General features: G+C 43.2%; 2 protein-coding genes and 2 long non-coding RNA genes across 6 annotated transcripts; 3 read left to right on the plus strand and 1 right to left on the minus strand.

The window, feature by feature from the left end:
• Positions 1 to 757: 757 nt before the first annotated feature.
• LOC111070558 lies at positions 758 to 2,035 on the plus strand. The gene is made up of 2 exons (XR_002607369.2): positions 758 to 867; positions 925 to 2,035. It is a non-coding gene; the product is annotated as an uncharacterized LOC111070558 (long non-coding RNA).
• A 478-nt stretch (positions 2,036 to 2,513) lies between these two features.
• LOC111070557 (accessory gland-specific peptide 70A) lies at positions 2,514 to 2,916 on the minus strand. The gene is made up of 2 exons (XM_022361211.2): positions 2,789 to 2,916; positions 2,514 to 2,713 (listed from the first exon to the last, which is right to left on the minus strand). Exons 1-2 carry the CDS (start codon positions 2,895 to 2,897, stop codon positions 2,658 to 2,660), a joined length of 165 nt encoding a protein of 54 aa, XP_022216903.1. The 5' UTR covers positions 2,898 to 2,916; the 3' UTR covers positions 2,514 to 2,657.
• Positions 2,917 to 2,993: 77 nt separating this feature from the next.
• Positions 2,994 to 4,170, plus strand: LOC111070559. The gene is made up of 2 exons (XR_002607370.2): positions 2,994 to 3,988; positions 4,064 to 4,170. It is a non-coding gene; the product is annotated as an uncharacterized LOC111070559 (long non-coding RNA).
• Positions 4,171 to 5,510: 1,340 nt separating this feature from the next.
• Positions 5,511 to 16,272, plus strand: LOC111070556 (UNC93-like protein). Of its 3 annotated transcripts, none has more exons than XM_022361206.2 (4): positions 5,511 to 5,797; positions 5,868 to 6,064; positions 6,133 to 6,341; positions 11,389 to 11,582. In XM_022361206.2, the coding sequence occupies exons 1-4, from the start codon at positions 5,594 to 5,596 to the stop codon at positions 11,499 to 11,501; spliced, it is 723 nt and encodes a 240-aa protein (XP_022216898.2). In that variant the 5' UTR covers positions 5,511 to 5,593; the 3' UTR covers positions 11,502 to 11,582. The 3 variants fall into 3 exon arrangements, with proteins under 3 accessions (XP_022216898.2, XP_022216900.1, XP_022216899.1); XM_022361208.2 differs by lacking the exon at positions 11,389 to 11,582 and adding an exon at positions 15,986 to 16,272 and having other exon boundaries at positions 5,512 to 5,797; XM_022361207.2 differs by lacking the exon at positions 11,389 to 11,582 and adding an exon at positions 15,849 to 15,901 and having other exon boundaries at positions 5,512 to 5,797.
• Positions 16,273 to 16,846: the final 574 nt, after the last annotated feature.

Consider the following 16,846-nt stretch of genomic DNA (forward strand, 5'->3'; position numbering starts at 1 on the left):
TTGTTATTGCTAACCATTCGTGGCACGTTCAATTGATTGAATTGAAGTCGCATCGCAGCGGAATGGAACGAAACGGACTGGAATGGCGTGCAGAAGCGGAAAGAGGAGGACGGACTCCTCGTTGTTCTCTCTGTGATATTGTTGTTGTTGCACGGGCTTGTTAGGCGGCATTTCGATCATATGTCCCGGGCAGCTGTCCATCACCGGTCCTCGTTTTGCCATGTAACAATTATTCAATTTGATTTACTCCACCCCATTCCCCATGCCCCATCCGCCATCACCATCCACCATCCCCGATACCTATACCAATAACCATACCCCTATCTCTTTGTTATCCCTGCTGTGTGTGTGTTTGTGTGCATCCCTTTCTATCGGCTTTGGCACATTGTTGTTATCACACCTGAATAGCTGCCAAATGTGTCGCCCGTTGGCGGCGTCATGGCTTACACCTGTTCTCCCCTTTACCCATTCCCCTTGCAGCCCACAAAACCAATTGTGCGTCCGCCCCGGATGAGCTTGCCTCTTGGAAGCGGAAGTGAATTTAATGCGACTGCAATTTGGATAACCGCTTTAGCAAGCCCATTGACAGCCTGAGGCAGGACATCAACCAGTATAAATAATATGTAAGTACTCGTTGAATCTTAGTACAAATATAAAATATATGCAGTTTGATTTATACATTAAAATAAATTATATACATAATTATTTGTTATTATTATTTATATCTTGTACTTAAATAGAATTATCCGCTAGATCATGTGTCGAAACTCATTTTTCATGCTCTAATTGAATATTCCTCCTAACTAACTAACTTATAATATTACTAGTCTATTCCGTAACTGGAACGCGAGCTGGCACTCGTCTTGTGTAATGTATTTTCAACTTCCTTCGAGCAGCTTCTCCAAATCAATCTTTATCCTGCAGCTAGTACATATTTTACAGCCTCGGACCCCCGTCCACGAACCCTTGCCTTGCGTTCCGACTGCAACCTCGTTTGAACCTTAACAAATAGCGACGAAAATTGCAACAAATGTGTTACGAATGGTTCGTGATCGTGGCATGACAGAATGTCGCCTGCAACAACAACTGAAACAACAAGAGGCTCTTGTTGTTGCAGGCACAAGTACTCGTACAGCGAACTGAACCAGAGAATTGTAGACCAATGAGGAAATCGTTACCTTGGCTTAAACCACTTAAACATCACGAGTTGAACTCTTAACAGCCTGGGACTGTGACTGAGGCTGGGAGAAGACTTTCGGGGCTGCTGGCTGATGATGTTGATGAGGAGGAGACGAAGACGACGACGACGACTACGACAAAGAAGTTGACAACAGCAGCAGCAGAAACAACAACGAGATTAGCCGCGTTGATGAGAGAAGAGAAACAGAGAGAGAGAGAGAGAGAGAGAGATGGAGACGGAGAGTGGTAGCCATGGGCTCCTGAAGTTGCTTGTTTCTCCATGGTATCTCTCTGCCCTGGTCTGGCCGATTACAACGTAACCAAGTGTTTTTGCTGCTGTTGTTGCCTGTTGTTGGAGCTGATGCAATAAATCGCCGACATTGCTGAAAGTTGTTGCAGAGATTGTGATAAAAGTAAATCGTTGCAGCAGCACTGAGACACGATCAGGCAGGCCCTCGAGCAAGGAAGGAGGAGCACACAAGGACCAGTCCAGACCCAGACCCAGATCATCGATATCAAATTACTTCGCATTCAAATGCTGCCAGAACACAGTCTGTTCAGTCCTTGTCCCACATATGAGTACTCCCTCTCGACTCTGCTTATCAATTTCATTTGGCCAACTCTCCGGGAGAGCACGTAGAAAAGTTAACACACACACACACACATGGACGGGAAAACTCGTCCGAACAGTCGTGTTGGAAGTCGCAAGGGTGAGGGGAAGGAAAAGTTGTGCCAACCACTTGGAATTTTTGGGCAAAAGCGTTACGTTGGCGTATTCTAAACTTTGGCGCTACTTTTTGCCCATGAAGCTAAAGTCATTATCATTAAAGACATACCATACTTTTCTGCCAAAAAACTTTCACTCCTCGGTGGCTGTTTCTGTGTGTGCAAGGACGAGGGCGAAGGAGCTGAGCGGAAAATATTGTAAATTGTATCTAGCAGATACTTTATCGAGCCGAAATAGAAACTTTTGCCATTGTCCGCGAGCAACAAACTGACACACATGCGAAAGAGCGCGAAGAAGGGATGCTGGGCGGGGCGGGGAGGGGAGTTTCAGTTGGGAATTACATGCCAAGAAGATAATGAGAGTATAACTGGGCGTGGCATCAACTTACGAGTATTCTCCGACTGCAAGGGAAAACTTTTGTGTGTGTGTGTGTGTGTCACAATGGAAAAGTTTTTGCGCTCTGCTGCATGTAAAATTTTCATTCAAAAAGCAGCCACAAGTACAAGTATATGTACATATTTTTTGCACTAATATCAGAATCATTTCTTTGCATGCGAAAATTGCAGTGTGTACCAGAACAGACTATAACAGTGCTAAAACTATTTGATTCTTGTCAGCCTTCAATCATCAATCAGACAGAACGAACGACAGTAACGTAGCAGCCTGTCCCTCTCTGAATATTATTAAGTTTATTAAGCCGAGATTCAAGACTGTTAAGTACGTCTAAGCTGCACCCTAGATGCATTCTTTTCTAGCATCCTCTGCCACCCCAAGCCGGTCCAAAGTTAATTCTACACCATTTCTGAACTGTTGGGGAGAAGGAGAGTCCGATTAAAGTCCGATGCGTTTTGTTTGAGGAACTAATCAGCTTAATATACGTACTGCCAGTGGGTCTAGGAGTAGTTCGTCTACGTTGAGGCATAGGATTTGGCCTGACCACGGCCACACCCACGAGCAGAAGGAGTAGCATCAACGTTATTGGGCCCTTCATTTCTGGATTTACGGTGTGGATCTCGTTGGTGTGGCTATTTAAAAGCAGAAATTGTTGGAGAATACGTGGGTCTGTATCCATTCGATATGCCTATGATATGGTACGTTAATGCCCCAGATTAGATACGATTATTAGTAATCCCGGAAGTGGGTACAATCTAGTGAAGGACAACTCCCTTAGCTACGGTAGTAGGCATTTCGCATGTCCATGATTGGAGTTACCGAAGTTCGGGTCTGGTCTGAGAAAAGATAAAAGTAGCCCAGTGCTGGAGGGACTCTTAAAATCCACCAATTTGATGGCCATAATATGTCTTCATTGCTCAGACACTGACATGAGCATAATTCTGTGGTAATCATAGCCCCTCGGGCTATGGAAATCAGCGATGCATTGTTGCCCATTGCCGTTCGCTGGCTGCCATTAAATTGCAACCAAGAAATCGACGGTCCGGCAAACTGGAGCTGAAAGAGTGAAAGGCAAGCAGAAGGAGAAGGAGAAGAGAACTTGCAGCTGGTTTGGTTTCGGTCCTCCGGCCTGCCTGGGTAACCTGATTCAATGAGCTTGAAAATCTATCACTTATTCTGCTGGCTGCATGCGGCATGCTGCATGCGGGGCCTTTCTTTTTGCCACACATTTCTGCCTATAAAAAGGCCAAGACTTGATTGACCAGCAACAGCAGCAGCAGCAGCTCCCATTCTGTTTATGAGCCTTTTTTTCGGAATACTTTCTAAAGCAGCGCCGGCCATGGCCCGCAGTTGTTTTATTACAAATTGGAAATTTGTCTCAAAAGCGCCCAAGGAGACAGCATTTGCATACGCCAAAGTTCGACAAATTTCCAAACGCATTTATCTCCGCACTCAGATCTGCAGCGAAGTCAGTCAGACACGACCCAAGCCGCCGTCTGTTTTTCCTTTGGCTTGCCTTTGATTTTACTTTCGAAAGGCACTTAATTAGTGGGGGGAACAACAAGACGAAAAGCAAGCCGAATACTTTTACTCTAACTGATTGAAAGGCACAGTCCGAAACTGGAACTGCTATGAGGCTGCCATTTTCACACATTCGGGCGCTATGTGGTGGAAAATGCAGGTCAAAAAGTGAGTGTGAGAATGCCATTTTTACCCACAAACCTGGGTTAACAACAGGAATTTTTCCATTTTCCCCAACCGCAGATCTGCTATGCATTCGTAGCCTTCTTATGAATTCTGATAATTTAAATGGGTGGGTCGATAAATTGCAAGCTTTCCTTTTTCAACAGAATAAATTACACACAATAGAAGGATTTTCATCAATATCAATCGTGACATAAAAATAGGCCTAAAATATGTAAACGTGTGGCATATCGCTCAAAGTCTGATCAATGCCTGGTATTCCCAGAAGTTAACCTATGCTATCCAATAGCTCCCAAATGGAGCTGTATTCGCATGGCCTGCAATGTGTTTGTGTGCGTAGAGGGCAGGCAAAATGGAACATTGCATTGATTCCAACAACTGCCGAGCCCTGGATGTGTATGTACATTGAGTTCCCTCACCATTCCCCACTAAACAGAATTCTGATTGCAGTCTTTTACATACCTATATTTAGGGAAGAAGTTTTCATATTTTGTGGCATACTTTTGGGGCTTTTATTTTGGTGTAGAAAGAAAGTAGATAAAAATAATTCATGTAAAATAGACATTTTATGTTGAAACTACTTTTTTTTTATTTAAAGGAATTTAATAGAATATAGCTTTAATTTACTTAAATTCAAGCCACTTTAAATATTTAATTTAAAAAATTTGAATGGCAGTCAATATTCTCTAAATTATGTGCTCTCTTTTCTTGGATATCTGAAATTGACGTATTTTGCATATAATATTCAGCTTGATCTGTAATAAAAAACTATTTTTATTTGGATGATTGATTGTAATAAATATATAAATAAATATGTGCACATAAGAATAATATTTTGCCAATTTAATATTGAATCGACAATGTAGAAACGCATTCGATTGATTAAACAGCGGCTGAAAGGAGCACTGACCTCAGGCTTTGCCGTCCCACACAATTAATCCGAATATGAATTACCATATCGATTTGCCATAACTGACACATTTTCCAGCCATTGTTCCTTCTTCTGCGGTGGCTCTGGCTCCTGCAGCTGTTGCGGACTTGTGGGGCCCACAAAGCAGACGGAGATGTCAGAGCCGCTGCGCCTATTCCTGGGACGAGCACAGGGGAACCCCACTCTCTGTTTGTGTGTGTGTGTGTGTGTTTGCAATTAGTAGCGCTTTATTCGTTAGTGTTGGTGCTGTTTGTACCACCACGCTGCTGACAAATGCAAAGCCATATGATGCCGACTGGCCCGTGTGTAGACCGTACAATGACCCACATTGTGATGCGCTTTTATTAGACACGCGAGGCGCAAAAACAAAGGGGCCTCCACAATGGCACCAGACAATGCGATGGCAAGGGGACGACAGCATTGTCATCATCATCATCATCATCAAACAGAAAAGCGAATGAAGGAGCGAAACTCACATGAAGACAATGCAAATGTGGCACAGGCGCAGGACATTAAACTCCCATTCGTGCGAGTAACCGAGATATTTCAAGAAATCAAGCAACCATTTCTAAGATTTTCATACGTCAGGCAATGCCATAAAACAGTTTGGAAACTATATTTTAAACATAAGAAAAGGAAAGTCTATAACATTTTTGGAAATGAGTAACGAGAGGCGTCGCTCCTCTACTGCCACAGAATTTCTGGAGGTTGTGGTGAGGCCCAAGAAATATTACAAAGTAAAGCACCCTCAAGATCACTCCGATCGCGGTAAAATTGTCGTTAGTGCTGGGGAGAAGTGGCGTATACTGAAAAATGTGGCCGTCATCTCCCTGGCCATGATGACGCAGTACGTGGCCTATCAGGTGAGTCCGCAGATCACAACCAGATCACACCAACCACCTACGAGTATTAATATCTCCTTTTTTTCTATAGGGCACTCTCAACCTACAGTCCTCGTTGAATGCGAAAGATGGTCTGGGCACCATAGCCCTCTCCGGCATCTACCTCTCGATGGGCATCTCCTGTCTGGTCCTGCCGACCATCATGATACGGCTCGTGACCTGCAAGTGGACCCTGGTCATCGGCATGATCTGCTTCATACCCTACATAGCCCTGCAGCTGTATTCGCGGTATGTACATAGTCCCAAGATGTAATACTCATTCAAATATTCATTCAATGCTTCGCTCATTCGCTTAGCTTTTTAACACTCATTCCGGCGGGCATTTTGCTGGGCGTGGCTGCTGCACCCATGTGGGCCGCCCATGCAACCTATCTCACCCAGATCAGTCAGATATATGCCATTATAACCGAATCGGAGATGGATGCTGTGATCACGCTGTTCTTTGGGATATTCTTCTTTGCCTGGCAGAATGCGGACACCATTGGGAATCTACTATCCAGCTTGGGTGAGTTTTGCCTGCTTGGTTCTTCATATATAAGCGTATAGCTTGAAAGTCTCTAGATCTAATTCCAACTGTAGGCCATTTCTGGCAGGCTGCAATATCATTTGCCTTTATAATTGCATTTGTGATTAGGTGAGGCTCCAGTCGAGGGCCCAGTTGAGGGCCCATAATGAGATTGAGCAGAACAGGTTGTGAGGTGTGATTTGGGGGGGTTGCAATTTAACCAATGGGGCAGTTAGTCAGTTCCAGTTAGCCGCAAGAGCAGCCACCATCATCATCATCATCACCAGCATCACCAGCATCAGTAGGCGGACCGCAGACGTTAACAACAAGCGACACATGCAACAAAGTGGACCCGTTTACACCTGCAGTTAGTGAGCAAAAGGCTGGGCGGGATTTTCACCTGCACCTGCACCTGCATGGCCTTTCCAATGTAATTATTTGTAATTTGTTTGCCCAAGTGCAGGCGAGTGCAGCTTTCGTTGTTGTCCTAGTTGGTCCTTGTGCCCTGCACTTGGGCTCCCTCTCCACTTCACTCTCGCATTCCGTACCGTTCCCTCCTCAACTCGTGTACATTCGTAAGTGCTTAGTTATGGTTGTTATGGCAGCTAATACAATATAGAGAGAGGCCAAGCTGGGGCCTGCATGTACATACTCGTACATGTTAGTTGTCTCAAATCGAAAATGCCAACAGCTACTTAAAAGCCTTTCCATTTGATATATTAAGGAATGGGAATGGGAATGGCAAAGACACTGAGAAAAAGCTGCCACAATAATTACACTCAGAGAAAAAGCACTAAACATAGACTTATGAATTTAATATTGAAGTGTTTTCACTTGCATCTTTTTTATATACAAATTCAAATATTTCAATTAAATATAACTCAGATTTAAAGTAAATGTATTTAGACTACATTTATATCCTACATGCTAGTCTTCTCTGAGTGTACAAGTATATTTACATAGATTGATGATGGCGACAGCGTAGCTGACAAACGGAAACGGAAATGTTTTTGCCGGACTGTCATTTAGAAATAATTAACCCAAAAATAGCCAGAAAAATCTAGCCGGAGAGAAAGCCAAAAGCTTATGGCGTAATTGTCTAATGGCAGCGACAAAAGCGAGTCCAATGCGAGGGGCCTATGGGCTCCATAAATTATCACAAGTCCAGGAAGTCCAGGGATTTATCAAGTGATGGGGGAAGGGATTTCCTATGCTAATCTCCGAGGAGGAGACGGAGACTCCTTCCCTGGCAAGTCAGACCAGAGACAGCGTCTGAGTCAGCAGCAACTACCCCCGGTAGATCTTTCAATTACGCCTCACCACAAAAGAAATCAGCAGCACAAAACATTCCCGGGCATATGCCTGGGGGTCGTGTCGCCTTCAACTTGAATACATTTCGATTAATACAGATTTGCTTGCTTTCCTCTTTTTGAATGCGAAATCGAATTATGCGCGGAATTTAAGTGGAATTCGGTCTGAGGGGCGTGAGCGAGTAATTCTGCGAAAATTTGCATCAATTTTTCTTTGCATTAACAACAGGATGGGATGCGATGAGGGTCGCTGAAAGCAAAGGCTGGCTGGGAAGGGATGGGATTGTGCTGAGAGCTATCTGTGCCATTATTGAGTTAATAAATCACATGCCAGCTTCAATTACAGCCACAGCCCAGCGCCAATGCTTACCTCAAAAATTCCGTTGACTGACAACTCGAGCTTCTGCTGGAATGCCTGAATGCTTGAGGAGCAGAAATGTCATTACCAGCCACTTGAAATATTCGATTTTCTATTCAAATGCTAAATTCGCGTAATAACTCAGCCCCCAGCTCCCGGCTGCGGCCCCTTACCAGTCCCAGTCGCATTCTGTATCTACTTTCGCTTCGCAATTCGCGCTTGTTTGCCATTTTGGTTGGGTGAAAAGGAAAGGAAAATATCCAAATTGAAGTGCTGAGAGTGGGCGTGTCCCGCTGACTGATGTCGTGGCTGAACGACTGACTGAAATGAATGACTGAATGAATGAATGCTGACTTCAATGAGTGTCTCAAGCATGTTGGGGCTTAATATTGCTATGGAATTGAATTAAACATGCGAGATTGAAAGGAAAGTGGTCTGTCTTCTGTGTGAGTGCCAATCGTTCTTAGCACGCATTTCACTCGTTGGTTTCTACTCGTTAAAATTCATCTCGTCACTACTCGCTAACCATTGAAGCTGTGACCCATTCTACCCCAATGGTTAATTCATTGAACAAATTACGAAAGCATGAACAGATCGTAAAAAGTTCCACAATACCGACGTTGATTTTCCCCTCGTGTGGGGCGCAGTACAGCATGAACGTGCGAACAAACCGGATATCCGTTTATGGAACGGATGTTGCCTGATTTCCGAACCATTGACAGACCCACCCCAGCCATCCCCCTCACCCAAGCAGATTATCGGCCATAATTTATCTTCAACTTGCATTAAATGACAAAAATGTATTGTACTCGGTATTGTTGTGCCCATAAATCAGAGATCAAGCCCCCGAGCACGGTAATTGCTTTGGAAATGCGGCCAAACTGGGTTAAGCTGAAATTAGTTGTTTAGAGTCGGACTTCGTGGTGGGCAAAAACATTTCTGATTTAGCTTTTCGATTGGACTCTGCCTGCAATTGTAGTTCAGCTTTGTTGGCCCAACTTTTTGCACAGACACATACAGGCACATACACACACACACACAACACAACTGGCACAAACAATATTTCAAAACGGTGCTCCGCCCAGAGGAGAGCTCTGCCTCTGCCTCGGTCTCTGTCCCTGTCCCTGTCTCTGGCTGTGATTCTGGGTTCCGTTTCTGGTTCTGTTTCTGGCGGATTGGGGCTGGGCGCTTGGGTACATGCACAGTAAATTTTCATTTGCAAGACGGTTGCCAGTGCTCCCAGGGTGGCAGGGATGGTGGTAGGGAGGGATATGCATTTAAATACGTGTTGAATTATTGTCCTGCAGCAGCAGGAGCAGCCAGGAGCAGCAGAATATGGCGAGGATATGCTCCAGTTATGCACAGCTACATGCCCCGCTCTACACCACCCTCCCACCCCTTCCTGTATCTATTAAATTAAATTGCTTAATTTTCTGCAACTGCATGCAGAAAGAGAGTCAAAGAGAGGCAAGGAACATCAAACATTACAAAACTTTCATCATTGTGTGACATGGAATTATGTATTTGTTTGCTTGTTTCTCCTTCTCCTTTTGCTGTTACAGTTGCTGTTCCAGTCGCCTGGCAACATTAATTTCAGTTGTTTAGATTTTATGCTCTGAAATTTTATTTATTGTAGACTCCTCTCCGAGAGAGAACTCTCGTTATTTCCGTGCATGTAGAGTGGCTTTCGTTATCTGCTTCATTGTTGCTGCTGCTGCTGCTGCTAGTGCTGCTGCTGGCCATTGTTGTTTGGTAGTTGCTCAGTGTGGCAATAATAGCAATAATAATTAAAATAAATGTACTGTTATGCGGTGTCATGTGGTCGGTCCCAAGAGTGTTTATGAAAGTGCCAGGAAGGAACTAAAGAGATTTGTTTCGGCTGCAAACAATAATGTACGGGTGACCAAAGCCACACTCAGAGAAAAAAATTGCTTTATATTAAGATTAAATATTTCCATACATTTATTTTCGAATCCAAGTGGAATTTAATTTCATTTAATTGAAATATGGCTTGCCATTTTCGAGTGCATCAGTGTATATAACAGGTCCAGAGTGGCACAGAGGGGGTTGCTATATATTTTCTCAAATGAGATACAAACTAGAGCGTTAGCTATACTCGAACGACACTCAAGACCACATCCACCTTCGCAAGTGGCGAATCAGACGCCCAATGCTAAATCAACAATCTCCTCTTAAAGATAAAGCTCGTACTTAGATGTCTAGATATTCACCTGAAACCCCACCCAGCCACCATATCCCGGCAATCATCATCAGCCACAGCCCAGACACAGATCCGTCTTAAAGGGAACTTCGCTCCTGCCACTGGCAGGACTCGCAGACGAGACAACAGACGAGACATACCGGCCCCTGCAACATTGGGCTCATAATTCATTAAGACTTTTTTGAGTTATGCACAACCTCTTACATTTCTTGCTCGCCTTCTTTCAGCTCTTTTCGTTTTTCCTTTCTTTTATTTAACAACTCTGTCTGCTGCCTGGGGACAAAACCGATAAGAGTTGAGAGGAGGTGAGGAAGGGGCTTCGCTTCTGTTTCTGGATGATAACTGGCTACCGTTAATTTTTCCTCTCCTTGAGGTGTCTGCCGAGGAAGAACTTGTCAGTTCTTTAAGGTGTAAATTCTGGAAGCCATAAACAAAAGGCAGCTTTGCTTCCACTTCCCTTTGGGCATCTGCCGCTGCTCCTTAGCCTCCTTATTCTTATTCTGTTTCTATATCTTCTGCCTCTACTAGTTCCGTCAGCTGCTTCTGCTGCGCTTTTGTTTGCACGCCTTGAAAAGTGCATTGTGTGCAGAAGTTAGCCCCCACTGTCCAGGACAGTGGATAAAAGAGCTCCTTTTAGTTGGAATAAATTGAAGCGTAGATTGGGTTTCCCTTATGTGTAGTTGCCACACCACTGTGGCGTTTCCAGGCCACGTTTATGGCGCCGCCACCCTCCACCTCCTCTATAAGTTCCAGCCGGGCTGTGCACAAAATGAAATTGTTTTGCACTGCCCCGTCCCGTTGTAGTCGCTTTGGGTTTTTACTCAGCTTCTTTTTAGTATGCCGAACAGCAGCTGCTGCTGCTACTGCTGCTGCTGCTGCTGCTTCTGATTCAGTTGGTCACAGGGGAGGCAGAGAGAGGCTCTGTCCTGGTCCTGTTTCTGGTCCCAGTCCTGGTCCTGGCCGTGGCCCCTAGTCCCAGCCCTGGGTCCAGTTCTACGCCGCTGCACAGAATTTGTAATTGCAATGTCGGTTAATTAAATACAGTTTTACTTTATGTAGCTCTCAGTGCCCGCTTCAGCTCCAGCTCCCGCTCCCTGCCCTCCCTCGGTTGTGTTGTTTATCTTGTGTGTACGTCATTTTTCTCTATTTTTCACTTAGAGCTTGTTACAGTCGGTGTTGAGCCTAGTCGGAGGCACCGAGGTACCGTGCCTCGGAAATTTATTGCCCTGGCCGTGTACAAGGCACAGGAATTGGTGCTGAAAGGATTATGAGTGGGACATGCCTTTGGTGGGAGTGCCAGAGGAGGATCTGTTGGGCTTAGTTAAATTGCCAAGAGCAGTGTTAGAGGCTCAAGATACAGCAGATGCGACTATGAAGAAGAAAAATTGGAAACTAGGTTTAATTTATATTGTATATTTTGAAAAATTCCACAAATAAATTAGTTAGCAGCATTATCGGTTTGGTAGATAAATACACATTCACTATCTAGTTGAAGGTGATCCTTTTCTGTCCTAAAATACCACAGTACTTGATAAGTAGCGCAGAAAAAGAACCAAGGAAAATAGTTTAGCCGACGAGAGTAATGAGTGCAAAGAAAACCACAGAAACTGTATCATTTTCACAAAAGAGTTTTTATTGCCGCAGCTCTTTTCCCGCTGCTCTCTATCCCCCCCGCCCCGTATAAACTGTTGCAGCAATTACTTGAACATATGTCCAGCAATTAAAAATTGTTCCACATACGCACTGTGTGACACTTTTTCTCACTCTTTGCTCTGGGGCGCATTTTTCTTCTCTCTTTTCGCTTTAGTGTGGTCGGTCTGCCCTCGCTGCCATGTGCTGCTTTAATTGCGTTTCTTCTCGTCCATTTGTTTTCTCACTCTTTAACAGTGTTTTTTTCAGTTATCTAGAATTTCTTTTGCCATTCCTCGGCATACAATGGGATCAATCAGGGATATTCTGTATATTTAATTCGCATCGAATGATAAGTTTCTCAAACATTTACAATATAGTCAAGGGATTCTTAGAAATATGTAACAGCGTCCATTAGAATTCCAAACAGCAAGTTAAACAATAATTCAGTTGAGGTGAATTATGGCGATCCCCCACTGGCACCCCACCCACGGGGTAATCAAATATTATTTATTCGCTGTTTACACATATAACATTTCCTTGTCCCCCCTACTTGACTTGCTAAATTTATGTAAATTGTGCGTAGAGAGGGGAGGGAGTGGAACCACGCCGTAGAACACGAGGCATAAATTGGCTTATTGCGCTATAAATTGTATTTATTTTGATGAAATTTGCACAAGGCATAAACGAACCGAACCGCCATGAATCCATATATGCATACAAATACTCGTACCCGTATCTACGAGTATGCCTCTGCCTCCCTAAGATGTTAAAGCTTCAAGTCGTGGGGTGGCAGATATGTACAAATATACAAAATTTTTGTTCTCTTTATAATGAACCGCAATTTCGATGATGCCTTGATAAGAAATTAAATATAAAATGCGTGACAACAACAGTTTGGCTTGGTGACTGAGGCAAAAAGCGGAAATGAGATAGATCCCTGTGAAAAATTTGAACCAAAAGAAAAGCTTTCTATCTATAAAAAATTGTAAAATTACACTTAGAGAAAAGAGCACTGAAATTTGAACATTTAAATTCAGATTAAAAAATGTATACCAATTGACTTGCAGCGAGTGTGGACAACTGAAGAAGACAATTGAAAAAGATGAATAAAATTTGATATATTTAAAATAAGTATATTTCAAATTTAAACTAAATATATTTGCAGCAAATTTAATATATTATATTAATTGTATAGTGTATTATAAAATACTCTTAAGTACATTTATATTATCAAAGTAAATTCGATTTAATTTCCTTATATTTGAATTTCTAAACCGAATATCTTGGATTTTTCTTAGTGCACTTTGCTGCTTTGCGACATTGATGTTTATGGATTTTGATTGCCTGCCCGCCCGCTCCATCGCACTTGGTGCTGGGGGCCAAACTGATGTCAGGATAAGCACGCTTTCTTGCACAGGGACTCTCTGCCACCCCTCCTCTCGCTTCGACCAACAACCTTCTTTCCATTGCTGCGTTCCTCTTTCACCATCGCAATATTTAATGAATATCGAAATTGGCAATTTCAATATTAAAGCGATTTTGCGAAGCTATATGAGCTGTGCCACGCCCGATAAGATTAGCCCGAGATGAGACCCAGTCTTTATCCATATCCATATATGTACTGTATCTGTGTGTGCGTTTGCATATGTGTCGGAATGTGTGTATGTGTGTGGATTGGAAAGTCATTGGTGTGTAAATTACGCCAGTCATGATGTTTCCCATGCTGGGGATGGGACCCTGCTTCGATTTGATGATGCGGAAAAGTAAAACCACAAAATCTGAGCCCCGACATAAATTGCCATTTGCTCTCTCACTCTCTCTCTCTCCCCCTCTCTCTCACACACTTTTGGCCCTGGATCTGGATATGCAAATGACAATGCAGTTTGAGTGTTCCTTCCAGAATTAATCAGGACCAGACAAACTCCAAGGAGTAAATGGTTATCCTCCCTGGAAAACTTTTCAATCTATGGCACTCGTAATTGGCCAGCATCTGTTGGGGACTCGAGAAGTTCTTTAGTGTTATTGCAGCCATTTCTATTTGAGCCAGAACTCATAAAATGTACTCGAGAGTTGTTACTGTCTGCCTCTGCCCCATGTCGTTGGACAAATGAAGTTCCCTGGAATTGGGTGGAGCACTGGGGGTTGTTTTTTGGTGGGGGAAGCTGCTGCTGCTGCTCCCTAATGAAATTTTGCAACCACCGAAATAAAAAGTATCAGAGTCTGTCAGATTGTACATGAATGGGAATTAATTTCCAACAAAATGACAAAGTAAATGCCTAAACCGCAGAGGGGTAGGACCGAAAACAGAAGTCTGACAGGGACAGGGGTATTCTCAGGAAAATAAAGGGGTTTCAAGAAAGGTTTGTCCATAGAACATTTGACAAAGGTATTAAGAGATCACAGTCTCCCATGGGAGATGTTTAAAACTGTAATAACAATCAGGGAAAAATATTTTAAAACGACTCGCATTTTATCTAAATACAAAACACTTTTAAATATTTTAAAGAAATTTATTTAATCTACTTATGAAAATATTATATTTATATTTATTGTTAATATGAAATATATATAAATCATATATGTTATATTAATTTTAAAATTTAAATGGAAACACTTTTATTTAATAGTTTCAAGTCTCAAAGAAAATCTTTTGCTATTTGCACATTTTTAAATTTATCTAAAATATTAGATTTACAGGTATTTTATCTGTGAGTGAAGTAAATCAATTAAATATTCAAATATTACGTTTTTTCAACGATTTTCAAGCCTCGCGAACATTCCTCTATATTGATCCACTGACATAAGGAAAAAGTCAATCAGGGTTTTCCCCCCCAGCAATCGGCAATCACTTTTAGCTCGTCGAGCAATCAACATCCGTTACATTAATTTGATGTTGCCATCTCCTTCTCCTTCATCTCCGGCTAACAATATTAAAATCTTTATCAAATCGAAATTAAAAACCAGTTGGAATTGCTTCCTCCTCCATTCCTCCTTCGCATTCCCATTCCCACTTCCACCTCCACCGCTGGCAACAACTAAACTTCATCTTTATGGTGCACCCCTTGGCCTGGCCCTGCCTGGCCCGGACTCGGCCTGGACCCATAAAACTTTAAATAAATATGCAGCGTGTGCTCTGCCTGTGGCCCCCCATCCTCCCATCCTCTCCAGCTGTCTGTGTGTGTGCCCGTGTAACCGATAACATCATTATTGATGAAGCTCCGGGTGGAAGTCGCAGCCAGGCAGCCAGGCAGAGAGGCAGGCAGGCAGGCAACCAGCCAGCAAATGGCAGAAAGGCAGCCCGAACAGATTGCAGGAATGTTCTCCGCCGCTCCCAAGGAGAGCAGCCACTGCCAGAGTCAGAGCAGAGTCTGGGCCATAGATAGAGGTCGCCCGGCACTTCCGCTCTCGGATGGGGACCCCACTTTGTGTTGCAGCTGTTGTTGCAGACAGCGCGCGCTCGTTTAGAGATTGGAAATCGTAGACATCGTCGCAGTCGTTGTCGTAATAACTGTAATTGATTTTTGATTTGTGATTTAATTTAACACAGTTAAATGAATTGAACTGAAGAGGAGTGGAGTGGAGAGGAGGTGGAGGAGGCGTGAAGAGCTAGAGACAGAGAAGAGCCAGGATTAGTAGTAGCAAACGGAAGACAGAGAAAGGTTAGGTTGGGCATTGGGTTATAGGTATGTCCAGGCTTAGTTAAGTTACCTGCAGATCTGTCCCTAGAGCTGTCTTTAAACTCTATTGATGATTTGCGTTTATTTGTACATAATTATATTTACTTTATTGCTATTATTTTTATTTTCAGCTGAGACGCAGACAGATAACTTCTTACTAATTAAGCCTACCATATTTTTTTTTAGCTGCAGTCGTGAGAATATGTTTCATACCACAGAAAAACACACACAAATACCTATATGCTCTAATTTATAATCCCTTTTACAGATTTAATTTTACTAATTTATTTTTATTTTCTTTATTTACAGAGATCACCCTTATAATATATTCTCCACAGATTCTTTAGATATTCTCTTGTCACAATTGAGATTCCCCTTTTATAACTTCAGCATTCTTTAATCTATTTGGCTAAATCCATTCTCTTTCACCTCCTTGATCCCCGCAGCAAGGCAACTATCGTGAGCAGGAGAAATACGCGACGCTGAGCAATGATCTGAGGGCTGCCCGTCTAAACCGAGATGCGGAAATCGCCAAATCAAAGGCCGACTACTATGCCAAGCAGATCGAGGAAGCACCCGATAGGAATTCAGACGGGGAGGATGACGAGCTCGAGCAGGACGTGACTGTCAACGTTGAGAAGCCAAAGGAATGAGTAGAACTCCACACATATGCCGAGAGCCTTCGAAATTATATCGATATAATAAATGTTACCCTGAAAAATGTTGCTCTTTGTTTTCAGGCATCTTTGTCTTCATGGCTTCTGCAGGACCATCCTCTCTCTGTGTGTTTGCTGAGCATTTAATTAATTGTCTTGCCAGGCCATGACACATCCTCCAGCTTCAGAAGGATGCCAAAAGTGCACCATAAATGCCACAACACACACACACACACACACAGAAACCCAAAAGATCGAGCGACGAGTGCTGCAATGGCATTAACTTGGCGTTGATGATGCGCCAAGATGTGGCCAAGTGCTGCCAGCCTTCACTGCAGTCGCCATCAAAGGAAGCCGGAGAGACGCCGTAAAAGGACAACGCTTTGATTGCCCAGTGGGAGATAAACCAGAGAGCGAGACAGAGAGAGAGGGAGAGCCGTTCTTAATGTCTGGTCATGAGTTAAACACTTCAATAAAACGTGAGCATGTGTGAGGTGCGATGAATTACACACTGTAATGACAATACTCGTGCAATACACAGACTGTCGAAATTTTTAAGTGTCTGCCTCAAAGGGTAATAAAAAGAATTAAAAATCATTTCCAGAGAGGAAAACCGCCCGAAACTAAAGTGGTGTGTGTACGCGGAGGACC

Source organism: Drosophila obscura, unplaced genomic scaffold, assembly GCF_018151105.1.
Source record: "Drosophila obscura isolate BZ-5 IFL unplaced genomic scaffold, ASM1815110v1 contig_1, whole genome shotgun sequence".
Classification (NCBI taxonomy): Eukaryota; Metazoa; Arthropoda; class Insecta; order Diptera; family Drosophilidae; genus Drosophila; species Drosophila obscura.